Genomic DNA, 27,843 nt, shown 5'->3' on the forward strand with positions numbered 1-27,843 from the left:
TCAAATAATATGAGTTTGAGGATATATGAGTTGGAGAAGGAAATGTTCAGAATTCAATTTCTAAAGACGGTAATTTATCTTTTCATTGTTAAAAACAAAACATTTTTATACAGTTATGAAAATTTGTAGTGTAATGTTTGGTCAGAGAGAAATTGAGAAGAACTGAGGAGAGTAATTTTTAAATTTATCTTAGTTGGTTTGATTTTTAGGAGGGGAAGGGAATAGAGCTAAGGTTAACTCTATTTTGTTTCTCATCCAAAAGTGAAAGGATTTAAAGGGAATATTTCATTAAATAAAATTGGCATAGCTTTAAAACTCTTTTAAAAATACGAATAACTAAGCTAATTTTCTTTTAAAATTTATCAACTCTCTTATGAACCAAATAATAAAATAGTAATTTCTCTATTTCTCCCCTCTTATGTCGTACGAACCAAATATTTCTTGCTTAATTGCCACACTAGTAATTCCCAACATACGTTCAAAAAAATTACCAACATTCTGAAGGATCTTTCAACTCCTCCTTGTTGTACACCGAGTTGCCACCTGAGGTTAATCAGTTCTTGTTCACTTTCAAGCATGTTTTCTTTGATTCCGGGACTCGGGATTGCTTGATATGGGCTCATAATATGAATGGGAATTACACAGTTAAAGATGCGTTCCAGTGGCTGCTGCATCAGGAGGAGGTTGACGTTGATTCAGGTCCCGTTGGTGGTTTATGGAATGTGGTTTGGAAGGTGAATGCTCCAGAAAATATTCGTGTCTTCCTCTGGCTGGTCTTACATGATGCATTGCCCACCCGCTGCCTTCTGTTACGCCGTTCCTTGGCTACGTCCGCTTTGTGCCCTAGGTGTGGAGTTGGGGACGAATCGATTTTGCACTGTCTTCGTGACTGTGCGGATGCAAGGCGCGTTTGGCGTGGCACCGGTTTCATTCTCCCTCAAGCATTTTATGCAGTCCAGAATTTTGGGGAGGTGCTGCGTATTTTTGATGGTTTTGGGTTGCATATCGTGCTGGCTACGGCTTGGGTGATTTGGAAGGAGCGTTGTCGTTTCGTTTTCGCGTCCCAGCAGCTAGTGGTCCACAAGGTTGTTCGTGAGGCACGGGAACTGTGGTTACTCATTGCTGATACGTATCACCGTGGAGCTACTTCGCCGGCGGTTCGCTGGGTTCGCTGGCAGCCCCCTAGGGAGAATTTTGTTGCTCTAAACACCGATGGCAGTTCGCTGGGGAATCCGGGTGCTGCGGGGATTGGTGGTGTCGTGCGATCTGAGCATGGGAACTGGCTCTTGGGTTATGCGGGTTCTATTGGTGAGGCAGATAGTTTGCTTGCGGAATTAGTGTCCATTCTTCGTGGGTTGGAAGTCTGCTGGGACCATGGGTATAGGCAGGTGGATTTGTTTTCAGATTCTCTGCTCGCTTTGGGTTTGATTATGGATCTGCATCCTGTCTTTCACCGCTATGCTGCGATTATTGGGCGGATTAAGACGTTACTTCAGCGGTCGTGGCAGGTTTGGTGTCAGCATATTCTTCGCGAGGGAAATTCGGTGGCGGATTTCTTAGCTAAGTATGGTGCATCTGCGCAGTCGGCGTTTTTGGTTTGGGCTTCTCCCCTGCAGAGTCTTGTGCCTATGTTGAGGGCGGATCAAATGGGAACAGAGTTTATGAGAATTTAGTCTTTGTTTTTGTTTTTTTTGTAAGCTTTGTTTATCAAAAAAAAAAATTACCAACATTAAAGTGCAATTAAGAGTATTTACCCACATCCAAATCAAATTTGCCCCACCACAAAAGGTGCAATTGAGTATAAGTATATTTTTCGCCTGGGCAAAGTGGCCTCCTCAAAACAACATTAATAATCATTAACTTATTTTTGATGAAACAATGTGACAATAATTGCCAAAAGCAAAGTGACGTAACTTTTGGCCCGTATTAGCAGTGTGTTGCTTTCCCTATTTCGTCGCCTATCATGATGATGCAAAAAAATTCCATGTGAGGCATTGATCAGGTGAGTTTCCCTTTCCTCACAATATACCAGCACACTTTTCTTCAAATCTAATGCACATTTTTTCATAATGTACAACAAGTCTTGAAATTGATGATAGACACTATAACGAGATAAATATATATGCAACAAAACAAGTATGGATAAATGATTTGTCACATTGAACATTATGCACAAATTAATGAAAAAAATAAAATATGATGCAAATGCTGAATTTTTTGTTGTATACTGGAAATCCCATAGCTCATCTTGTTTTAGATAGCAGGTATATTTGGTTTTTAGTACCCAAAGAATGGTTTGAGAGTGATAAGAGCTGACGGGCATGCCGCATGTGCAGGCGCAGACGTGCAGTGACTGATCTCTCTATAAAGGATAAAACTCTCTCTCAAAATAAAATTTAAAAAAAATTGCCGATAAAAAATATATTGATGGTGAGATAGTGTAAACATAAATACTTATTTAAGGATATTTAAAGAATTTCATTTTAGTGTGTAAAAAGAAATGTCTTTTTAATGGGCCTTCAGGTGCAAAGTGGATTGAAATAGAAAAAATAAAGTGAATGCAAAATACATATATAATATTAAATTGAAAGGCATGGCTCCATTGTTAATTTAGACTATGGGCATTTGGGTAATCTCAGGTTAGCAGTTCAAGCTTGAAGAATTGCTTAAGCATGTCTTGGTAGTTAGTTCGTTAATTATAATGTAAGTTAACTGTAGTAATCGCATGCACCCGGTTCCACTTCACTTAACAAACACTCACAACAAGTTTGTTGTCGTAAATATAATCAACAGAAACATGACACGCAATGTATCTACAGGTTTTAGTAGAAACTAGAGTGAAAAAAAAAATAACAAAGTGTGTTTAATTTATAAATTTTAGAAACTAGCTAGCTAACTTGAGAAATTGTAAATGTAGTAAGATCATAGAAAAAATAAAAAATAACAAAGTGTAACGTACGTGGTAGTTAACTTCGGTGCCCACTAGGGTGGACCATTAATATTTTGGTCCACCGGTGCACCGTGATTCATAACCATTGGATCTTAACATTTTGGAATATTTTTTAATTGGATGGTCAAGATTTAATTGATGAAAAAAGGGTAAAAATGTCAAACCCTTCTTCCCCACCCCTTCCCCTTCTTGCCGGAACTGAACCACTGTCCATTGCAGACGCAGTTCGAACTTCTACCTCCATTTCTCAACTCCATTTCCCAACACCTCAAGTTGCAGTGCAGAAGTTCTTCAAGTTCTCTTCATAATTTTCCATTTTTCCTGAGCATAAATCAAGCAGATCTTACAACACAAGTTCTTCAACTTCTCTTCATAATTTTCTACTTTTATGGGCATAAATCAAGCAGGTCCTACAACACATTCACATAAACATAGAAATATTCAAAAATCGTGCAATAAGATGGAATTAGATTGAAAAAAACCAATTCACAAAAATGCCAATGCCCGTCATTGTGACCTTCAAAATCTTCAAACTCAAATCAGGCTCCCCACTGCCTATATTCTGAAAAGCAGCATCGTCCACCATGCCTCAAGATCCACAGATCTGGTTCGTTTCACTATGTTCACACCGATCTGGGTTCGATTCACCCTTTCAGATCTGGGTTCGATTCACTCTGTTCACACCGATCTAGACTCACACTCGTTGCGCCGTCGATCTAGCACCGTGCCGCGTCGCGTTACCCCGCCGGCCGCCACCGTGACGTCGCACAATCCACAGTGGCTCTTGGGGCTCTCGGCATGTGCAAAAAGAGAGGGGTTTCAGGGAGATAAAGAAGGAAAGCCATGGTGCTGGTGATTTGTCAGAATGAAGAACGAATGCCATGGTGGTGGGGATTTTCCAGAAGAAGCGTGAAGAGGATTGAGAGACGGAGAGAGATGCGTGAGTGAGGAGAGAGAGTTTCATTTTAGGAATTAATTTTTTTAAATATTTTCCTTTTTGCAAATTACTAATATAACCCGTGCATGGGTGGACCAAAATATAAAAGGTTCACCCTAGTGGGCACCGTTAACTTCTATGAAGTTTGAGATTTAATTCTTACTTATGAGAATATAGCACATTTTGTTATCAACTGTTTATCGCTTAGTACAAGCAATGTGGCAAGGAAATTAATCATAGTCGTCAATGGTCTAAATACCCCTGGTTAGAAAAAAAGACTGCTTAACTAAGAGTGTATCTTTACTTAGACATATTTTCATCCCTACTCCGCTTCTATTAATTAACCATAAGTCTTTCCTTTTCTTTCCTATTCATTGACATATTTCCCCCTTTCCCCCTCGTCTCCAATGAAATCTCTCCCTTCCCCCCATATTTGAACCGAATAATTTTTTTTATAAAGAACAAAAAGAATCTTTATGGTTCCTTTTTGGAACAAGAAATCCTGAAGGAGATCGATGAATGACAGGAAAGAATACCCAGGACTTAGAGCCTGGAACTCCCAGCACAGAAGCATCTTACACAAGGCACTCTTCTGATCACTTCCCTCCACACATCTTAATTCTTTCACTAAATATGCTAACTGCTAATGAACTCTGCGGTTCCTCATGTGGCCCCACTCTCGTTGGGTCTCATCCCGGCCACCTCTCCTAATCCTATGATATATTTTCTTGATTGGGAGCCTAACAGGGTACCCAAACCCAAATACTTATTAATTTTACTTTCAATTCTTTTACCTAGCTCCAACATTTGTCCTATGGGGTTGTCTGAATTACTGAAAAGTTAATCATACCATAAACAAATATGAAGATTATAAATATGGATTTATCATATAATTTTATTTTATGTATGCTAGATAAATTATTCTCTTTAGGGATTGAATTGATCTCTTGACATTCCCCTCTCAACTCATAACTCATATGTCTCTCAACTCTTATTAGTTATTACCACTTGAGCTATTATATATATGAGAACTTTATCGTAATTGAATAAAAATAAAAGTTGAGAGGAAAAATGTTTAAAATATATAAAGTACATGCAGGCATAACAAGTATTGAAATTGTAAAAATTAAAAGACAAATATTTATAGAAAGACAGATAATATGGAAAATAGGAAAGTGAGTTTTCCTTCCTTTAGAAATTGATAATAATAAGTTGATTTAGCTATAGGTCCACCCACCTAAATGCTGCATATCATATATACCAATATTATGCTACGTCTACATGATCCATGTCAGAAGCAGTGATACCAGTTTAGGCATGTCAAATTGTCAGTACTCAGTACAACAATGACATAAAGGAAAATCAAAAAACCCACTGACTCACCAAACCATCGCCCACAGTTTGATCAAAACAAGGGATTTTTGCCTAAATATCTTGGAAAAATTTATTATGGACCACTTTTTGGTGGTGTAAACTTAGACCACTTCCTTTTGACTTACAATAACAGGTTTTAAAAAAAAATCAAAAAACACATTTTCTTAATCTTTAATTAATTATTAGGTTAATTGAATTAGCTTTTAACTTAAATGGTCAAATACATTAATCCTCAATTAGATGAATTGAAACTCATTCACCCAGATTCAACATGTTCAGAAAATGCACAACCACGTTATGGGGTTTGGATGAGGGTCGCGACTAGTAACCAAGGTGGTGGCTAGCAAGGACATGGAGGAGGGAGAAATAGAGAAACTGGTCTCGAATATCAAGTTCTAGAAAATACACCCACTCATCAGTTTTAATCACAGAACTTCTCAACCACCCCTAAATTATAGAAACTGGTCTCGAACCTCCAGCTTGATTTCACCCATTTCATTTTTTTATATCAACATACAGCCCCCTATCATTCTGCGAATTGTTTTATTTTATCAAACATACCCACAAAAAATTATGGAATCCTTTTTCACTTTTTTATTCATGTGCTTGATTCTGGAAATAGTCCAAACAATGAAAAATAAAATATCCACCGCCGTTGTGTTGACTCGTTGCTACCGTGATGATACCAGAAAAGGTGAGAAGAAAAAGAAAGAGGAAGAAGTGAAGATGTGTGAGGAAGAGATGAGTGAATAGAGATGCAGAGAGCCAAGGAGGTACTGGAACTAGAAACCACCATGGATTCTTCCTCCAGCCGCCACGAGGAAGCCACCACCACCACGAACTCTTCTCCTTCCTTTTCCTCTGTTCCAACCGCGAGCACCGCTACCTCCATGTCTCCTTCACGAAGCAATGAAGCCACCACGAAACCCTAGTCGCCGCTATCTTCAATCCCCGATCTCCGGCGAACCACTCACCATTTGGAGAAACCAACACCACCACTGCACTCCTCTCACCGTCCGCAACAAAACCCCTCAAGAAATTTTCCGTTTTGCCGCCCTCCGCCGGCGAGCCTCCGCCCTACAACTGGCCATATCTCCGTCCTTCGGCCTCCGTTGGCCACGAAACCACCACCACCATGCTCTACACGGAGAGAGGAACAAGACCCTCTACTCCTTTTCTTCTCCTGCGACATTGCCGCCACTGGCCGCCGTACTCCGCCATCTTCTCCAGCCAATCTCACCGGAAAAATCTGCAGAACTTGTTTTAAAGATTCAAGCTTTCTGGGTTGGGTTTGTTGATTTTAGGGTGAAGGGTTTAATTTAGGGATTAGAAAGTTAATCCTAATTAATTTTTATGATTAATAAATATATTTTTTTATTTTTTTTTAAAAACTGAGAAACCTGCCATAGCAGGTCAAAAGGGAAGTGGTGCAACTATAGACCACAAAAAAGTGGTCCATAGTAAACGCCTCCAAATATCTTGTCTCTATGTTGCTTTTCTTTTCTTCTTTGATCATGCCATATCTTTCTTCAATATTTTCAAAGGCACCACCATTTTTCATCTTTCTGTTGAGAAGATGTTTTCCCAGGTCGGCAACAATATTGATATAATTTTCTCAAGAAGACTGGAAGATTGGTTAAGCGAGTAGTAAGACTCTCACACTGTTACAATAAATAATTAGTCATACATACCGTTCAGAGATAGAATTTTAGACTAAAATAAATGCTTAACAAACTCAACTATTAGTCTATTACCAACTGTAAACTTTTTGGTTTTGGGTTTGAACTTTACAGCATCCTAGCAGAATTCAAAGTAGAGCCAAATTAAGGAATTCCTTCATTTCCTTGTCGTCCTTTCATAGTTAATAGGTTATTTTCCGAAGCAGAAAAAAAATAGTTGATAGGTGAAATTAATAAAAAGAGTCTCGACTATTTGGTTGTGGTTGATTGATTTTACCGCTACATCATTACCCTTCTTTTTGTTGGGCTCTTAATTCCAACTTATTTTCCACTTTGCTTGTGAAATCCTTGAATTTTTTATATCAAGTAATTTTTATTAAAAGCTTTTAAAATTATTTCATATACTCATTTAGCAAAAAATCAAAATATTTAAACAACAAATAAACATTTATGGTTTAGGTGTGTGAAATTTGACCGAATGAGAAATTAACTAAAAAGAAACTAATTGCATGTGTACGTAATTACAGTGTTGGTGTTACTGGTGAGAATGGAGGGCCAATCAGTGGTGTTTGAGAAGCACGAGATGATATAGGCAAATTTTGATTAGATTAATTAATGGCATGCTTTGGGAGCTGTTGCTTTAAATGTGTCGACTGCATTGGAAGAATCAGATAAAACAGATAAGAGATGAATCATCAATATTCAATGCTTTGGGTTTAAAGAGTGAGAAAAGTTAAAAAATAAAGAAAAAAACAAAACAAATCGCCCACCGTGGGGCTCGAACCCACGACCACAAGGTTAAGAGCCTTGCGCTCTACCAACTGAGCTAGACGGGCAGATGCTATATTTACTCATATGTTTATACTTATTGTATGAATATATTATTGTTCACCATAAAGTTTAAAACACTAGGTTCTGCTCACCATAACATCAAATAAAAAAGAAATCATCATATCTAATTCAAACTTTTTCCCCTAAGTTTTCCCACCCCTAAAGGACTTCCATGGAGAATTGGCAATCGAAGAAAATCAAGAAATATCTTTATGGTGTTGACAACAATGAGGGAGGTGACATAAGTGTTTCTAGGTCACCTTATGAAGATGTTGTGGTCATGCCACGAACAATATCTCATGAGAACAACCTCACCATTGTTTTAAACCCGGCCCGAACTAGTTAAACGTGAAATCCATCTCAAGTCACGCGACTAGTGAGGTTTGCACGAGTAGGTATTGAAAAGCAAGCAACAAACTAACTAAAATGAAATATCTTTGTATTATGTATTGTATTTGTCTCAATCCTTTGTAGCAAAAGAATGGGCCGAGTTTAATTGCAATTGAGCCTATAAATTGCCAATTTGTAGTAGTATTTCCAGGTGTGACGATGCATATTTCGTGACATTGGCCTCTGCCACTATCAGACCCAATGTATTTTCTATTGCTTCTTTGACGAATTTGAACCGTAAACCTTTTCGGTAAACATATATGGGTCGTTCAACTTTTTAATTATCATATCAATGTATAATTTGTACATGGTTGCTCAACTAGCTCTTCTCCGACATGGACAACCCCCCTCCCCCCCCCCCCCCCACACACCGTCCCTCTCCTTGGAACTACGAAAGAATAAACACGCGACAGCCCACTATGGTATCTAGCCCCCTCGCGTTCCCAAACCTTGCGAGCAACCCTACTCATCTTTGCGCCGCAATGGAAGCTTCTAGGGTTTGGTTCTTCCCACATTTACTCGATTTAGGGCCTGTTGCCTTATATTCTCAAAGTTTTTCCCTTTTCATTTGCTTCTCTTGTATGCTTTATGCTGTTTTCCCTACCAGCAAGCGGGCTGCCCCCCTCACTTAGAATTATTTGGGCCTAGCATTATTGCTGCTTGTATCTGGCCTTTTGGGTCTTTTAATCAATAAAGGATTGTACCTTCTACCAAAAAAAAGGTGTTCCCTTTTCCCCGGGACCCATCCAAGAATCTACCTTAGAATATATGCTTCATCAATGCTTATAAAAAAAAAAAATGCTTCATCAATACTTCTAAAAATATTTAAACAAAAATAAATTATCATTTCTTCTTTTTTGTCCACAATCTAATAGTTCATAGTAGTTACTAATACTAAAGTGTACGGCGTGCAAATTCAGGTAGGAAGAAAATGTAATAAACTGCTCAACATAGAAAGAAACATAACTTACCCAAAGATAAATATAAAACGAGAGTTATTTTTTATATATAATATGATTGTATTCATATAAAAATTAACGCGGGCAGAACAGAAATCATAATATAATAAGCCAAATCCGCAAATATTATAGCCCAAATTTAATTGCATTCAGCATTCGAACTTGCATCCATGTTTTTCTTGACTAAACTTTTCTACATATCATACCATGCCGGTCTTTGTCTGTTGGAGTAATGGAGTGTACATTGCATTTTGTCTTTCAGAAGAGAAATGCTCAATTGAATTTAGTTAGCACCACATAACTGTCAATCAAGACCAACGGAGGTAGGTAGTTTCAAGGACTTGAATCTTCTTTCTAAGTTGTAAGTATATTTCATAATATAAGTATGCAGGTCCCATGAATCAACACTTTTTTCGGTGAACAAATGTTCGATTAAATGCAGGTCACGATTGCTCCCTTGCAGCTGTAAACATAAACAAAATGTCATGATATCTTACCCAACCTTCTTATAGTACAAACAAGGTAATACTATGCTTCAGCTGAGACATGAGTTTAGGCAATCATAGTTGAAGTCTCCGTATCAAAAAAGCGGTTCCATGGGCTCTGCATCAAATTGATGGGGCGACATATCAATATTACTACATCAGGAAACAAGCATGATATAAAGCATATGCTACCAAAATAACCACTGACCTGCTTTTATTGTAGGGCGTTGTAGATGATTAGAGTCCATGTTTTCGACGACCATCGTTTTGCTACCATCTCTTTTTGTCATTATCTTTGAGGCGCTCAAAGAGCCTTCAACTGAAGGGCAAGAAAAAATATAAGTATATAGTAAATAATAGGCTAAAAAGCATTTTTGGCCCCTGATGTTTCAAGTTTGTGCAAATTCTGCCCCTATCTATTTTTGTCGATGTTTCTACCCCTCATGTTTTCAAACAGTGCACCGTCTACCCCTCCGTCAGGGGTAGACGATGCACTGTTTAAAAATATGAGGGGTAGACGATGCACTGTTTGAAAACATGAGGGGTAGAAACATCGACAAAAATAGAGTAGGGGCAGAATTTGCACAAACTTGAAACATCAGGGGCCAAAAATGCTTTTTAGCCTAAATAATAAGACAAATAATCAGAATTTTTGGCTGAAAACACAAATGTCAGCTGCTCATCATTACTGGAAGGAATGGATTTTCATAATATTGCTTAACAAAAACATTGGAAGCAATTTAACAAAAATTTTCCAATTTTGAAGTAATTTTATTCAGAACATCTTGTTTAAATTGACTACACAAACATGTTATAGTTACTCCATTTACCTTGCCATTCCCATACCACTTTGGATTCACCCTTCACCAACTTCGGATAGCGATCTACTCGAGAATCTTCTTGAACCAAGTCTTCTACCTGTAATCCCGGACAAAGTTATTACAAATAATCATTCACTTAGTTAATTGTAAAAATCTATCGAAATATTCAACTTTTAACATAGAACAAGTGATGTCATCAACAACAGCTCTAAAAGTACAGGGGGGTGAGCACATTCCACCCTTCGCAATTAATATGTGGAATGAGAAAAGAAAAAGTAACTGAATTCTGTTGATTTACAAGGATATGCCACAAGAAAGTATGGGTTGATCCTCATTGATACCCTAAAAATTGAAGAGTGTCTATTTTCCAGCATAAAGTTTAATAGAATGCACAGAAGCATAAGGAGTGATGATGCAGGATCTCAGCACAGAAAAATATTAGCCGATGGAATCAGAGTAAAGTGCATGCTGAAACATAATTCTAAAATAAGCAGATGAACAAGGGAAACTTCTGCAGCAGAAGACCAACAGAAAGCATGGCTTAAACTACTGCCAGATAAAATGAATCAGTTTATTCTGCTTTGCTGATTGATTAGTTATTATTATGATGATACAGCATAATCAAGAGCTATAATTTCAAAATAACTTCAAAACTACCTTTTTCCATAATAAAGAGTCCCTCCTCTCTCTTGGCAAAAGCAAGTGATCCCGTAACCTAGATGCAACTACCCAGGGTTCACATTCACCATTTACGCTCTTTGATGTCAAAGCATTATCTTCAAGTATTTCACAGACCTGTAACATCAGCAAGAAAGAAGTTTTATTATAGATGGAATCAGAATAAATCCACAGTCACCCAGACAGAAGAAGCTTCGGACATAGAGTAATGGATTTCACAGGAGAAAAAAGCCACACAATTTTATTTATATATTTATTTGATAAAAACCACATGACAGACTTGCTTTACCATCTGTCATCTGAACTACTGGCCCACTGTGTTAGTGAATATGGATATTCTTTTCAATCTCTGAAACCTACAGAGCTGTAATACTAATACTAATAGATATCAAATGGTAAAATATGGGGCACATGAACCTTATGCAGCTATACTCTCGATGCAACTTCACTTTGACAGTTACCACTTACCATACTATTTTGTGATCTACCTAACAAGAGTATTCTATTAGAACTTGTATATATATATTATATCACACACGGTCACACACATTCTACTATACCTTGTTGTAAAGCTCCTCTACTCGTCTTGACGTACGTAACTTCCGACGGACATTCAAGAGCAAAGCTATACATCCAACAAGCTGTTAAATCTTAAGAGCGTTAACATGATTACTCATTGATAATAGAAATAAATATATGCATTCAAGTCTGTCTTTGAGAAAAGGATACCATGGCACAACTGGGTACAACAACTAGAATATGCTGTGAGATCCACTGACGGAAACGGCAAGCATATGGCTTGTATTGCTCTGCCAGCAAATTGGGACACTTAAACTCCTTCATCCTACAAGAGACACAAGCAAACATCCTAAGCAAAAGTTTTAGCCTGTTAAGAAACACACGTTTAAAAGTAGAGAAGATGATATACCCATGAGAGTTTAACCTCATTTCCAATACTTTAACCATTGTATCAACTGCTCTTTGTTTTGTATAATTATAAACTGCATTGTCCACTTCGACATTTCCTATTTGCTCAAAATGATTCCACAAATCATCCCCAAGAACCTGAGATGGAAATACAAACGAGAATTCGAAATCAGCAACAATAAAATAAGTAAAGATCAATTAAAAAGTACTTAATACAGCCAAACATTCAATAAATACAAGTAAACTCTACAATCTGAGGGTTAAATTTGAAAAAACTAACCCAAATTGATCCAGTTCCATAGCACAAATATTGAGCATGTTCTGCACAGAGGTGATTTTCCACTCTCTCCACCTGTGGTCAACCAAACAAACAACTTGCCATTCAGAATGATATAAACAAAATGCAAATAACAGACAACATTTATTTGTCAGAATCAGTAAACAGCAAGAAATTAAGTTCTAGGGACACACAATTTTACGAGCTGATTCATTAATATCTCCATCTTCTACACACAAGTCCCCATTCCTCTGGTAACCCTGAAGACATTGCAACTTGCCATAATTGCATTCTCCATTGCTGGGACAAGGTTCACAAGTATCTGCAACAATAACCAATCAACACAAACTACACAAGAAACAAATAATTTGAAGAAACCTACATGTTGTTGAGACTACGATTTGAGAGAGACTAACCGGGAAAGTAATCAGAAGAGTGGAGGTTGGTGTCGCAGAAGGGTTTCGCCGGTGGATTGGTGAAGAGGAGGTTGCAGGTCCAAGCAACTGCCGATGCGACGGCGATGACGGCGAGGAGTTTGGGAAACTCGTGTTTCGAGGGAAACAGTTTCTGAGGGGGTTCGATTTCAATCAGTGATGATTTTGCAATGGACCTGCGTCTCGATTCACTTCGCCCATTCATCATCTCATTTTGCCTTCAACTGTGAAGTTGCTAAACTCAACTTTATATGCCCACGGTAGCAAGTTATCCCCAAATTGTTTCAGTGTCTGTCTCGTCTGTCTGGACTCTGAATCACGCTTTGTAAACGTTTGAAACTAGTATCCGAACCGTGCGTGCACCAATGAAATAATATGGAAAAAGAAATAAAAATGAAGTTAAGAGTAATAAATAATGTTTTTATATGATCTTTTTGTTTTAACTGAGTCGAGTTGCATTTGGGTATGCTTTGGTTATGTTTAATTTTTACTTTAGTTTTAGAGAAGACACTATCATACAAAGAATCATGTATGTATTATATTCATAGGTATAATCTTGCATCCGTTGATCGCCATGAGTTAAAAAAAAGTAATAAGATATAAGATAAATTTCATCCAAATTGACGTATATAACGTAGAAATATGAAATAACCCACATCTGAAATAGTATTTTAATTAGAGGTACAATGAACCAAATTACATAATAAATAGATTCAGAAAGATCCTTAAAATGTGAAAACCACTTGAACCGGAAAATTCATTATTATAAAATAAAAATAGCAATGTAAAAATGTCTTCGATTTTTTTTCGATAAAGTGACATTTTTCCTTTTTCTTTTTCACAAGTCTCCACCTGCAAAGAATGAGACACCATAAAAATTACATCACTAACTGGTTAGGACTAAAACTATTTATCAAGAGAAAAACAATATGTATTACTAAAATAATAACATATTTGTAGTCAGATGACAGATTAGTGCATATTTAAGTAGCTTGAAATTTCATGTATGTAGTGATAGACAATTGTATTCCCACCACGTAATAGCTTAAGCATCATAGGAACATATAATATCATAACATTTGACTAATATGATTATTCCAAAATAAGATGAATGCAATATGCACTTCAAATAAATTATCAGAATCAATAGTAGAAATCATCTAACAGCTTTTAAGTAAAACTATTATTATCAACACAGTTATCTATCAGGCTGAAAGACTCTATGGGTATTTTGCCACACAATATCTCTTGCAACCTTCAATCATAAAATTCAACAACAAAAATAAAAGGAATCACACAATTAAATTGAAATCTCATCATTCAAGTACCAAATATATATATTGAAAGTACAAAGTAATTTCAATTGACTAAAAATATTAGATAAAGAATAAACCTCAAATATTTTTATAGACCTCCCTGTAGACAACATTTGTTGTTAAAGTGGTAATTTCTCCTTCATCATCCAGTATTAGGATTCTTAACCCTTTTCTACTTTTGACTCTTGATACTGCTACGTAGAACTGACCATGAGTGAATACTGGTCTAGGAAGGTATAATCCAACATGGTTCAAAGACTGCCCTTGACTCTTGTTGATGGTCATTGCGTAACAAACAGCCAATGGAAACTGTCGCCTTTCAAATTTGAATGGAAGACCAGAGTCTTGGGGAATCAAACTCATTCTACCAATGTAAACTTTTTTTTCCGGAATTTGTTCCAGTCACAACAGTCGCATCGGTCACATTTGGGCACAAATCCTCTATTAAAAGTCTAGTTCCATTACATAATTCAGAGGATTGGTCTAAGTTTCTTAGAAGCATGACAGACACCCATTTCTTCAACACCAATTTGTGATTTGGAATTCCAGAACATTTTACTTCATGTAGAAACTCAGGGCTTAACCATGCAGCTTCAACATCATTGTCCTCATCAGACTTGCAAGCAGATTCACAACTCAGATATTCTTTTTCTTCCCCTTTAATGCAAGATAAAATATATTGATTGACTTTTTCAACTGATTCTAATGTGGGGGCTAATATAGCTCTTTCTTGATAAAAGGTTGGATCTGTAAGATGAGAAACCATATCTGGATAAACAAACTGTATAAGTTGGAGCAACGATTCAGATGGATCAATAATCAAAAGATCATGAGGAACATCAATAAGCATTTCACCGTCATCATTGGTTGCTGATTCACCGTTTCCCAATTTAAGAATCCACATCATTATCTTGATGTCCATTCGTATTGAGTAACCTCATATTTTTTGACAAGGAAAGAACTTTGCAGTTTTCTCATAAATATGAAGAATTTACAGTAGCTGCAACTATATCTTGTCTAGACCCCTTTTGAATAACAGGGAGTATTTGTCTGAAGTTCCCTCCTAATACAACTACCTTACCTCCAAACGGTTCATTGGCATTTCAATGCTGTTTCTTTCCATTCATGGATAATAATTTTAACAGATGTAAGTTAGTTTCAATTCTTTTAAATTCAATCAAAAAACTGCATAAATCCTCACAAATTGTTACCTATTATGGTGATTTCGTATCAAAAAGGGGGTTTTGCCCAGAACCACCTATAAAACGTGACGGCGGTGGAGAGGTTAGTGAGGATTGTGATGAGGGCAAAGCACAAGGAGCGATATACTGATGTGATCAAACTCTACGGACCGGATCTTCCCACCAGATTTTACTGCATCTCGTTTTGCTCTCGTGCTGGTGCTTATGTTTTTTTTTTTGGGGGGGATAGTGCTGAGAAATTTTGTTATCAATGAAAAACGGTGAGAAATTTTTTTTTTGGGCTTCCAATCTTTCTTTCTTTTTTAATTTATGTGATTCATTTTTAAATCTTTTTGTTATCTTTTACGTTAATTTTGAATTTCTTTTGAATTATATACTTTCCATGATATCTTTTGGATTTAATGATAAGTGTAGACATTTTTTATGCAGATACCGTTTGACTTTTCCTTTATTTCCTAATTAATTGTATAGTTGTTAGTTGGTGGAATTTACAATAGAGATTAAGGAAACTCCATCGGTTTTTAATTTTTTATTGTTTAAAAATTTATATTCTTAAAACATTTTCTAATCTCATTTTTTATTAGCAAACACAGTTTATAAAGGTACTTCCCTAAATGATTTTTTGAACCTCATATTTAAAGATTCTAATAGTATATTCTATAGTTAAAATTTAATTAATTGTTATATAACCGAGTAAAAAAAATACTACTAAATTGTCATATCTAATATAAAATATTAATTATGAGAACAACTCTCTCAAATGAGTATAAGGTGGTGTTTGGCCCAGCTTCTTTTTAACTTTTAAGTTATTTTTAAGCAAAAGTTGGGCTAAACACAATTTTTAATAAGATCTTAAAAATTAAGTTACTTATTTTTTTACAAAGAAATATAAAAAAGTAACTTTTAAGGAAAAAGTTAAAAAATGGAGCTTTTTCTAATAAGCTGTTGAGAGTAACCCTAAGTTGCAACACCTTCCTCCTTTAGTTGCGCAGGACTCCATCGTTCTCTTCTCTGATATGTTTCTCTTCTTTCTTTCTTTTCCTCTCCTCTTTGCTTTCTTTATTTTCCGCTGTGTACGTGGCTTTGTTCATCCTTGATTTTCTTGTGAGTGGGGTTGTTTTTCTTGGTTTTTTATTTTTCCATTGTTGGTGGTAGGTGTTCTCCTAGTTTTAGGAAAAAAATTGATGGTACGTGTTTCATATTAGTTTTTGATTTGACAGTTTCTTAGATCAAAAGTTTTCTGGGATTTGTCACGTACCACGAACAATTAAAAGTTTCATTGTGAGTGGGGTTGTTTTCTGTTTCATTGTTTCAATGGATTCGTTGGTAGATTGGAAAGCAATGAGGAGAGGAAAAAAGAAAGAAAGAAGGGAAACATACCAGTGCACATTATATATATTTTTCAATTTATAAGATTAAAATAAATTTAAAACTTTCAAAAATATTTTACCAAACAACTTTTAACAACTTTCAAAAATATTTTAAAAAATGAAAATTGACAAACAACTTCTGTCTTTTTTTTAAAGCTCTTATTTTGAGCTTAAACTTAAAAGTAACTTAAAAGCTGCAAAAAAGCTGGGTCAAACGCTACCTTAAATATAAAATATTAATTATGAGAACAACTCTCTCAAATAAGTATAAATTGAAAAAAAAAACATAATAAATAGAGAAAAGTAATACTAAATTGTCACATCCAACACTCACACCCCACCAAATTTTATAATGTCACCAACCACACAAGATCAATGACTTTCATCACTTTTACACTTCTTCTTCCTCATTCAAGGTCGGTTTCCTCGACAGTGTACAACCCCAAATAAGTCAACATTTGAGAAGCCTGTAAAATCGGATAAAGACTTCCCATTAGACTTCAAAATATCGTCAATTTTTATAAGACATAATTTCCTCAGGTTAGATTCTTCAATTTTCAAATTTGCAAAGATAAGCATAAAACTGTTAGAAAAAAGAATAAGTATTAGTTATATTACAAAATGCATTGGAAGATTTTTTGATATATGTTTAGCAAGACACATGGTATGTCAAGGGATATGCTTAATGAGTATTCAATGCCTTCAGCTAACCACTTCCAAGGACTTTCTCATACGGTGTCTGGTCTGATCACAGTATTATATATCAATATTGTGGCAAATATCCTTCTTAGTTGATTTCCTGATGCGCCCATCTCGTTAGCCTCTTTGATAGCATTTACATACTCAGTATCTTCATTTTGTATCGGATTCTGATATGGAAAACCCATGACAATGGCGATGGATTTTGTGGTTGCTAATGGAGAAATAAATACTAATAAACCGGACTGAAAAACTCTTGGAAGTATGATAACCCTCACATGTGGTGGTGTTAAATTTATAGGGAATTTTAAGTTTTAACCGTTTGAAATTTAACTTCCCTTATATCACGTTCTAAAAGTTCCTTTAGAATAATTGAAATTTAAAATTTGATACATTGGGCGGCAAACTAAAGAAGGATAATCTAAATTTTAGCTAATCTAGTTCAAAGTATAACAAAATTGTAAATTTCAAAAAAAAAAAAAATTGTAATTTTTTTTAGTTTGAAAATTTCAATTGTAACTTTCATCATTTGTGACCAGGTGCACGCATTAGGAGAAAGAAAACCTGCTCTATTTTTTATCTTCATGGTTTTGGATATATTGATATTGTTGCTCTACATTGTTTTTTATTTTGAAAAATATAATTAAATAATTTTTAGTTAAATGGAATATTTAGTTAGCATCTTTTTGGATGAGGTTTATATGAGCGAGTGAGTGGGATGAGGTGTAGATTTTATACGAGAATGGATTAAAGTGCTATTTTAATAAGAAACCTTATCAGGTGTGAATGTATTCTACTAAAAAAAACTTATGTTATATCATTTGAAACTTATCACACTCCAAATAGACCACATTTAATGTATAACAATATAAAATGCTTAAATTAGACCATGTTAGCATTCCTATAATAGTATCAAAATGGAATTGAAATATCTTAACTTTTTTTAATGCATAGTAGATTAAAAAAATTATTTTATTTTATAATGTGTATTTCCAAATCTTTCACTTTCAATTATATAACTTAATTTGTTAAAAGAAATGATATAACTTTATTCTTTCGGTAAAAAAACTTAATTAGAGAATCATGTAAAATCATAAGTAGCATTAAATTTATTTAAAATGTCATAAATACATAGAGTTCTGGATAGGAATCCAGTAAAAAAAAAAAGAACACAGATGTTTCAAATAATCAAAAGCCTAAATCGTACGGTAGACTACGTTCACATCAATGATCCATGATTCCATATGATTGAATTTGAAGCAGCAGATATCACCCTCCTGGAGAACATTCTTCGTGCAAAAACTGTTTCCACCCAGCTTCGAATTTCATGATGCCATTTGACTTATAACCCTTTAACAGTTTGCATTTATCTTGAGACGCAATTGGACCTCTCAATTTAACAGCAGCTTTACCTTTTCCAAAATATTTATTTGAAATCTGTTTGGGAATTGTCTATCAATGAAACATGAAAAAACATGGTTAACTATAAAAAATCAACACAACGTATCGATCAATTGGATAAATGAAAGTATATAAGTAGTACCTATGTCTGATGGATTGTCAAAGGAAGACAGAGTCCATAGACGTAATATCCTTGCAGCGAAGGAACTTGTTGCTTTTAAAAGACAAACATCTGATATGAGATCTGTCATGGTTGAGAGGAAGGAGGGGGAAGTAGAGAGAGTTGTGTGAGAATTTTTGAGATAGGGAACGTGAATTCTGAAATGTGTGATAATGGTTTTTTTATAATGAAGTTTTTATTTTTAAATTATTTTAAATTTTGTATTTTAAATTTGCCTTTTTTTTATGAGTTAAAGATGAATGAATATAAGACCAGGTGCATTGTTAACCTCAAATACTTATACTTTGACTAAATCTAAACTAATCCACAAAGATGTTTCACGTTTTAGTTTTGGTTAGTATATATTCTAGAATATTGCAATTAAAGAAATTATAATCTCATATTATATTATAAGATTTTTTATTCAAAATTCAAAACTTTTGACCACTAAAGTACAGGTTTATATTTTGAATTTCAAATAGTATATAGGTTTATTAGATGAATAATATGAAACTTGACTATGTAATAATTCATGAGTTTTAATAGCTTGACACATGTCCCTACAATTGTGGAAGCTGTACATTATTGACACCTAAGCTTTCAATGACTCTCAAACTATATATTATTAGATTCCTCTTTTTTTATTTAACCCTAAGATAAGCTTTTGAGGTTGATTCTAACCCATTGTAAAATTAGATAGCAAGGTTTTACAACATAAACCACATTTTCTTTTTTATTGTATACAAATATAGATTTCTCTATTTTCTAATCACTTTTTTGGAGGTCAAGTAATCCGCTGCTTCATTGCAATCTCGAGAAATAAGGCTAAGAGACACTGACCAATTTCTGGCCATGGCCTGCTTAATGTCGAACAACACTGGATAAGCTGAATGCAATTGGAGGTCCTCTCCCTCTTCAATAAGAGCCACCAGTTCTGCACAATCTACTTCGCAACATACCCTCCTATGACCTGGTCCCAAGCAAACCGCAAGACATCACGAAGAGCACTCGCCTCGGCCATCAGAGCATTGCCCGCCGGGGAGTTAGAGTAGAAGCCTGCTAGCCACTTGCCTTGGTGGTCTCGGATCAAACCTCCACCACCCATTACCATAGCATTCTCTCTGAAGCTACCATCAGAGTTGCATTTGACAATACCTACTGTCGAGGGCCTCCAGGAATGTTGTAATAACACCCCAAATAAAGCTAAATTCGAGTGAGACGTGAGCCTGACAAAATCATCATGGTCATTACAAGTCATGCGCCATACCTGCTCCTCCGTCCAAGGGTGGGGATCCAACAGAGCATTGTTACGCCATTTCCACGCGTTCCAAATTCCAGCCAAGAACCCGTTCGCATTCGGACCTCTAGCCAAAGTTTTTACCCAAACCCGGAGGTTCATATGATAAAGTAAGTTTGTTGAGTTGTAAGCATAACAACACATTGAGTAAAAAAACACTTGTATTATTAAAATGTGTTAGGTGATGAGTCATGTAAGTTTAATTTAATCGAGATAATTTCCTATAGAATGCACTACCCTCTTATGTCGTAAAATGAAGATATCCACCTCATGAGTAATACTTGCCATGTGTTCCATAAATATGTCTTAGTAAGCTCTTTCTTTTCTACATGAAACCATATTCTTATTACTTTGGAATAAACTCCTAAAGACACATAAACGGAAATTCTTAAAGATATGTTATATGCTCACTTCTTCACAAGGATCTTGTTTATTAAAAATTGTTATTAGGTGATACTTGAGAAACTAGGTCAAAACGATGTAAAATAACCACCTAAAATAATTAAAAAAAGGGTAATATTGCAAGTGTTATAGAAAAAAGAGGTACTCCGATGAAGTAAAAAAAAAAGAAAAAGAAATATGTCAAACCATTCGTATGAAGCTATAAGCATAGACATCGTCTACTATAGTTAGATTGAACCAAATTTGCCGATTAATAGGCAAGTGCAAAGTTTACTATTTAGTTAAAAAATTTATAAACTCAACATGTTTTATATGATACAAAATTAATTGATTGTACATTGGAAATTATTGTAAAATATATTAAATTCGCAAACAAAATATTAATTTAAATTTAATTATTGATATGACATCAACAGTCCTTTATTATAATGTCGACGTCAAAAAAAATGTCGACGTCAAAAAAAACAGTCCTTTATTTTAATGCCATACTAGTACGTTTACCCGTGCGATGCACGGGGGATTTTAATTTTTGTTTATTGTACAGAATTTTTAAAATTTGTGTTATGTTTATTAAAAAGAATTGATAGGAAAATGTTAGTTGTAAAAAATGTTAGTAAATTAGTCAATCATCGGTGTTCGAACGCTCCATCCTTCACCCTTCATTCCCCTAACCCTTATGTCCCCTAACTCTTACTACTTGAGCTAACATTCGGGAACAATAAAAAATAGTTTACGAATTAAAAAGACAAATAATTTTGAATATAAGAAAACACAAATTTATAAAAATTTTTGGTCGAGAATTTGTTTTTTTATTTTATTTTGTAGAAGCACAACCATTTTATGTATTCTTAGGTTTTGTCTTTAATGTTGCACTATTTAATTTAGTTTCTTATAGAGGAAAAAAATTGATTTGTTACCTGTGCTTGTGCTTGCACTGGGTATTATTTATGTTTATTGAGTTAAAATTTAATAGAGTATTGTTATCTTTATCAGGTTTATAAAAAAAATTTAAGAATTAAAAAAATTTAATTTTAGATGTAAGTTAACTTAAATTTTAAATGTTTGTGTGTGTGTCATATGTGTTTGTATTTATTTTTAGTAGCGTGATAATTATACCAATTTGTGTTTTTTACGTTTATTTTAATGTTGAACTATTTAATTTGGTCTTTTAAATAAAAAATTAATTGTTTAGTTTAGTGAGATGAAATATTATATATGAGCTAATAAAAGACATTGAGTAAGTAATGATTATACTAATATTTGTTTACAAATATAATGATTATTATATTAAGAATGAAACTTGACGTTTTGATTGACCCGTTAGCTTTTCCGAAATATAAGAAAAAAATAGATAATAATTAGTATAATGGGATAAATATATTTGGATTTGTTTCATATTTATTAAATTAATTTTCCCATACGTTAACTACATGGAGCAAGAAAGTTACAACTCTTTTTATTGTAACGTACCAAAATTTGGGCAGCAAAAGAATTATTGAATATATTAACAAATTTTGTTCAAACAAAATCATGATAAAATTTTCATTAGTATAATTTTATTCAACCGTTTAATAAAATCATAATCACAATACACATCTTTTCCTTAGTTTAATATTTATATATTTTATAAATCTAAAATAATTTACCATGTCCTATGGAATTTTGTAAATGATATTAAAATTTTAAAGATTAATAATAATAATAATATTACATATTATATTCTATAATCCTAAATAAATTATCTAGCATGTCCTATGGATTTCCGTAACTGATATTAAACTTTTTAATTGGTGTGTAAATAATATCAATTAAACACCAATAAAATATTTAAGTGTAAGCGAAAATGTCAGTAAAAGGTTTATTATGTTAAATTTCTAAATTAATTTATAAAGAATAAAATTAATATTTATTTATATATATAAATTTGACAATAATTTTTCATGTCTGTGAAATTCCGTAACTGATATTATAATTTTCAAGAAAATTTATCATGTCTTATGGAATTTCGTAACTGATATTTGTTTTTTATTTGATGTGTAAATAGTAACTAAATAGTAAACAAAAAACTAAGTGGAGGCGAAGGGTTAGTAGAAATTTTAATGTCGAATTCATATCATATTTTATTTAAAAATCTCAAACTTTAATATCTAAAGATTAATATCTATATTAAATTACATAATTTATAAATTTGAAAAATATTAATATTTATTTATATATTTAAATTTGATAATAATTTTTCATGTCCTGTGAAATTCCGTAACTGATATTATAATTCCCAAGAAAATTTATCATGTCTTATGGAATTTTTTTTTTGGTAAATGACGCTAAAGAAAAAGAAAACTAAGGCCTCAGATGAGGAACACCCATCCTATCTGCAAGAAGGAGCGACGCCAATCCTTGCGGAGGAACCTGGAAGACCTCCACCTGAACGGAAGGCAGGTCAGCGCCAAGCTTAGCCATGAAATCAGCCGGCCCATTCCCCTCCCGAAGCATATGCTGCACATCAACAGACCAATCCTGACCAATCAAAGCTTTGATACGATGAATCAACGATGCATGCGCATGGAACCGCGACACAGACCCAAGCACAACCGCAATAGCTAGAGTAGAATCAGAGGAAACCGCAACCTTCCTATAACCCTTGTCCCAACAGACCTTCAGACCCTGGAAAAACGCCATTAACTCAGCTTGCAAAATTTCAGAGTGCCCAATGGACCCAGCAAAACAGCAAATAAAACCACCAAGATCTGTCCGAAGCACACCGCCAAAGCCGGCTGGCCCCGGATTACCTTTGGAGCTACCATCCACCGTCAAAGAAATCCAACCCAGCGGCGGAAAACGCCACCGCACCCAATGCGGAGATGACGGAACCACCCCATCCCGACCACGATCCAAAACGCGAATAAGCGGGTTAGCCAATCCCCACACAGAATGCAGGGAACGCGCCGCACCATCAAGGACCTGAGAACAACGGGATCGCCAAATGCACCAGAGAATAATGAAGAAGATACCACGGCTCTCCTTCGGGATCACGTCAACCCAAGAGCGAAACGTAGTACAGGTCCAGAAATTCCCCACACCAAATCCCGACGAGTGCCACACTTGCCTGGCTACCTCGCAATCCCGCAAACAGTGGATGAGGCTCTCTGGCGCCCGCTTGCAGCAAAGACAAAGCTCAAGCATGGGGATGCCCCGACGAACCAGGGTACAAGCCGTAGGGACCGAGCTATGGCAGCATTGCCAAACAAAAAGGCGCATCTTCTCGGGGATGTGTAACGACCAAATCCAGTTCCAAGACTCACTGGAAAAGCTCCCCACTGCATGGCGCCGTAGCCAGTTATACCCATCCTTAACAGAGTAAACCCCATGGGTACTACTTTGCCAAGTCAGAAGATCATGAACATTATCATCAATGCAAACAGTAATGGAGGACAAAGAGTTCCGAAGTGCGAGAGGGAAAAAGGAACGAAGAAGTTGGAAATTAACAGTACCCGACAAACAAACATCACGCACCCGCATCTCAAGATCATCCACATGCACGAACGAGACCAGCTCACAAAGAGGACCAAGCCCTGACCAATCATCAACCCAGAAGAACAGCTCTCCTTCACCAATGCGCCATGCAAACCCATCAAGAAGCACATCCCTAGCCTTACAAACCGCACGCCAGCCAGGGGAACAAACAGAGGGAACAACAGAGAGAAAGTTCTGATTCCTGACATATTTATCCCGCATTATCTGAACCCACAACTTTTGATCCCCATGTATCATATGCCAGACTTGTTTACCAAGCATAGCAGTGTTCGTCTCCCTTGCTCTACGAATGCCCAAACCACCCATACGCTTCGGGAGCGTCATGGTATCCCAAGAGACCATATGCATCCCTCGAGCTTGCCCTTTGCTCCAAATGAAATTGCGTGCAACCGCATCAAGCTGGTGACAAATAGATTGGGGAAACCAGTAAAGCTGCATCGCATGAATAGGCATGGCGCTCAAAACAGACTTCGCCAGGGTCACCTTTCCAGCTCTACTCAATAAGCTACTCTTCCAAGAAGAGAGCTTCCGAGCAACTCGATCCAAAACATATTGGAAATGAGCCTTGGTTTGCCTCCCAGTAAAAATAGGGAAGCCCAGGTACTTATCAATGCAATCTGTAAATAAGATAGAAGTACAAGCAGTGATCCGAGCACGCTTGCTATGAGGCACCGACCTGGAAGCAAAAATTCTGGACTTCGCCAGATTAACCGAGAGCCCTGAGATACGACAGAACTCCTCAAGCACACCCTGAATGACCTTAACCTGGGAGAGCTTAGCCTTAGAAAAGAACAAAACGTCATCCGCAAAGAATAAATGAGACACCAAAGGACCACCCCTAGAGAGAGAGACTGGCAACCAATGATTATCATCAACCTGACGCTGAATCAAGAGACCAAGCCGTTCCATACATAACACAAACAGATAGGGAGACAGCGGGTCACCCTGCCTCAAACCCTTAGCCGGAGAAAAGGTCGGGAGTCGCACCCCATTCCAAAGCAGAGATAGAGAAGAGGAGGACACACAAAACATAATGAGCTCAATAGTACGCTGGGGGAAGCCAAAGAAACCCAGAGTATCCCGCAAGAAGGACCAACTCACCTTATCATAAGCTTTCTCCAGGTCAAGCTTAAAAATAAGATGCTTATTCCGCCGGTCACGCCGAGACATAGCATGAACCATCTCCTGGAGAACCATGGCATTATCAGAAGTACCTCTACCAGGAATGAAACTACTCTGCAAAGGACCAACAATCTCAGAAATAAACGGCCGAATGCGGGCCACTAACACCTTAGTAATGAGCTTATAAACTACATTACAAAGGCTTATCGGACGAAGCTCCTTAAACGAGGACGAGACATCCACTTTCGGAATCAGGGCTATCAAAGTCTCAGAGATAGAAGCATCAAAAGAGCCTGTCGCCACCGCCTGTGAGACAAAATGCCAAACATCATCACCAACAATGTGCCAAAAGTTCTTAAAGAACACCACCTGGAAACCATCAGGACCCGGAGACTTAAAAGGTTGCATGGAAGAGAGCGCATTCCACACTTCCTCTTTAGTCACTCCCTGAGTAAGGCCCACAGCTCCAAGCCTCCGTCAGAGGTGGAGGAAAAACAGAAGACATAGAGCACGGGGACACCTGAACTTGCGAGCAGAACAAAGATTTGTAAAATAATAAAGCTTCCCTCTTAAGGACATCCTCCTGATCACAAATCTCCCCAGAAGGAAGGGCCAAAGAATGAATCCTGCTACGACGCCGTCTAACAATGGTCTGAGTATGAAAGTACTTGGTGTTCCGATCACCAAGCAGAAAGGACTGCTCTCGGGACTTCTGAAACCAAAGAAGCTCTTCCTGCTTAAGAACACCATCCAATTCCTGCTCAAGAGAATCATGCAGTCGCCAAAGACTAGCCGAGTCCACCCTTTCCAATTTACGTTGGGCACCTCTCAACCTAGCCTCAAGCTCGTGCTTTCGAAAAAAAATATTACCAAAAACCTCCTTATTAAAAAGCACTGACTTATCTTTGACCAACTCGAGCTTGCTAGACACATCTCCTTGCAAGGCCCAAGCGTCTTGCACCAAACCCGCATACTGCTCATGCATCAACCACGCAGCTTCAAACCTGAAAGGGCGAGGACCACGAAGAGGAGTTGGGCCACAGCGAACCAAGATGGGGTGATGATCTGAGGACAAGCGAGGAAGGACGTCCGCTGCCCCCTCAGGGAAAGCCGTGCGCCAGCCTGCATCAATGAAGCACCAATCTAATTTTTTGAAAAGGATCGGGACCCCACCTCTACGACGGACCCAAGTAAACTTATAGCCAGCCGGATTGATGTCGAGTAAGTTACAAGAGTCCACCATGTCTCTGAAAGGGACAGCTTGAGCAAACGAAAAGTTGCCTCCCCGTTGATCGGAATGGTAAAGAGAGTTATTAAAATCACCCAAGACCATCCAAGGAGCATCCACAGAAGTCCGGAGATTTTTCAAATGCTCCCAACAGTGCAACCGAGCAGAAGGAATAGGGCTCGCATAAACTCCGGTGCAAAACCAAGACTGGCCACCTTTCGAAGCTCGAACAGTAATTGCTTGGTTATGAATATCAACCACAGAGAAGCACCCTGCAATGCTAACTGAAGCCAAGCACCAAATGCCACCCGCGTGGCCTTGAGCCTCCACGACATGAATAGGCTGAAAGCCTAGCCTGGACCAAAAAGTGCTGACTTTGTGGAAGGCAACATGAGTTTCGAACAAAAAGATTAGAGAAATGTGTTTGGCTCTAATCACCTCCTGCATATGCCTCTTTCTCGAGGCACTCGCTGCTCCCCTCACATTCCATGCAAGTATGTTTAAATCTTCGAACTCAATCATGGAGACGAGTGGAAGGGGGAGAACAGGCACTGGACTTCAACCGTCCATGGCATCCACTAGGTGGTCAGGGGGGTGCTCCTTAGAATTGTCTCCCATAGTCGCAGAGAGTGCAAGTCCCAAGTTCTTAACGGCTCTGGATTCCACATTAGCCTCAGAACCTAGCTTCTGGGGGGAGGAGATCCGGGGATGTGCCAAGTCTGTCACTGCAGTTTAATTTCACAACTGATATTTGATTTTTATTTGATGTGTAAATAGTAACTAAATAGTAAACAAAAAACTAAGTGGAGGCGAAGGGTTAGTAGAAATTTTAATGTCGAATTCATATCATATTTTATTTAAAAATCTCAAACTTTAATATTAAAGATTAATATCACATTTTCAAGATTAAAAATATTGATTTTATATAAATTAAAAATAATTTTCATGTCCTATGGAATTTCGTATATGATTTTATTTTTATTTGATTTATTACTAATATTAATTAAACTCTAATAATAAGAAATTTAGTGTAGGTCAAAAGATTATTTGCAAGTTTAAGTTGACATTTTTATCAAATTTAATGGTAAAATCCCAACCTTGAATTGCTGAAGATTAATATAAATATTAATTAATATATTATATAAATCCAAAAATAATTTATCAAGTAATTCCATAAATGATAGTATTAGTTTTTTTAAATATTAGTATTAATATTAATTAATTTATTACATAAAACCAAAATAATTTATGATGTCTTATGAAATTTTGTAACTGATATTAAGTTTTTTTAGATTAATATTAATATTAAATAATATATAATAGAAAATTAAAATAATTCATCATGTCCAATGTAATTCTATTACTGATAT

At 36.2% G+C, this 27,843-nt stretch overlaps 3 protein-coding genes and 1 non-coding gene across 4 annotated transcripts; all 4 read right to left on the reverse strand.

The window, feature by feature from the left end:
- Positions 1–7,703: 7,703 nt before the first annotated feature.
- TRNAK-CUU (transfer RNA lysine (anticodon CUU)) lies at positions 7,704–7,776 on the reverse strand. Its single transcript has one exon. It is a non-coding gene; the product is annotated as a tRNA-Lys (tRNA).
- A 1,363-nt stretch (positions 7,777–9,139) lies between these two features.
- LOC130740985 (uncharacterized) lies at positions 9,140–13,082 on the reverse strand. The gene is made up of 10 exons (XM_057593729.1): positions 12,725–13,082; positions 12,503–12,630; positions 12,312–12,383; positions 12,033–12,169; positions 11,834–11,948; positions 11,665–11,745; positions 11,084–11,221; positions 10,436–10,523; positions 9,814–9,924; positions 9,140–9,723 (listed from the first exon to the last, which is right to left on the reverse strand). Exons 1-10 carry the CDS (start codon positions 12,948–12,950, stop codon positions 9,701–9,703), a joined length of 1,119 nt encoding a protein of 372 aa, XP_057449712.1. The 5' UTR covers positions 12,951–13,082; the 3' UTR covers positions 9,140–9,700.
- Positions 13,083–14,422: 1,340 nt separating this feature from the next.
- LOC130737279 (uncharacterized) lies at positions 14,423–14,980 on the reverse strand. Its single transcript, XM_057589030.1, has one exon. The coding sequence runs from the start codon at positions 14,978–14,980 to the stop codon at positions 14,423–14,425; it is 558 nt and encodes a 185-aa protein (XP_057445013.1).
- Positions 14,981–25,681: 10,701 nt separating this feature from the next.
- On the reverse strand, positions 25,682–26,995 carry LOC130737280 (uncharacterized). Its single transcript, XM_057589032.1, has one exon. It carries the CDS (start codon positions 26,993–26,995, stop codon positions 25,682–25,684), a length of 1,314 nt encoding a protein of 437 aa, XP_057445015.1.
- Between the last annotated feature and the right edge of the window lie 848 nt (positions 26,996–27,843).

This window comes from Lotus japonicus, chromosome 2, assembly GCF_012489685.1.
Source record: "Lotus japonicus ecotype B-129 chromosome 2, LjGifu_v1.2".
NCBI classification, from domain to species: domain Eukaryota; kingdom Viridiplantae; phylum Streptophyta; class Magnoliopsida; order Fabales; family Fabaceae; genus Lotus; species Lotus japonicus.

Bases quoted from the DNA above. Each gene is read 5' to 3' on its own strand.
- LOC130740985 (XM_057593729.1), bottom strand. From the start codon at position 12,950: ATGATGAATGGGCGAAGTGAATCGAGACGCAGGTCCATTGCAAAATCA. The intron at 11,949-12,032 runs GTATATCATCTT...TGTCTCTTGTAG, and splicing joins ATGAGGTTAAACTCTCATGG to GATGAAGGAGTTTAAGTGTC. The intron at 10,524-11,083 runs GTAGTTTTGAAG...CCGGGATTACAG, and splicing joins ACTCTTTATTATGGAAAAAG to GTAGAAGACTTGGTTCAAGA.
- LOC130737280 (XM_057589032.1), bottom strand. From the start codon at position 26,995: ATGATTGAGTTCGAAGATTTAAACATACTTGCATGGAATGTGAGGGGA.
- LOC130737279 (XM_057589030.1), bottom strand. From the start codon at position 14,980: ATGGACATCAAGATAATGATGTGGATTCTTAAATTGGGAAACGGTGAA.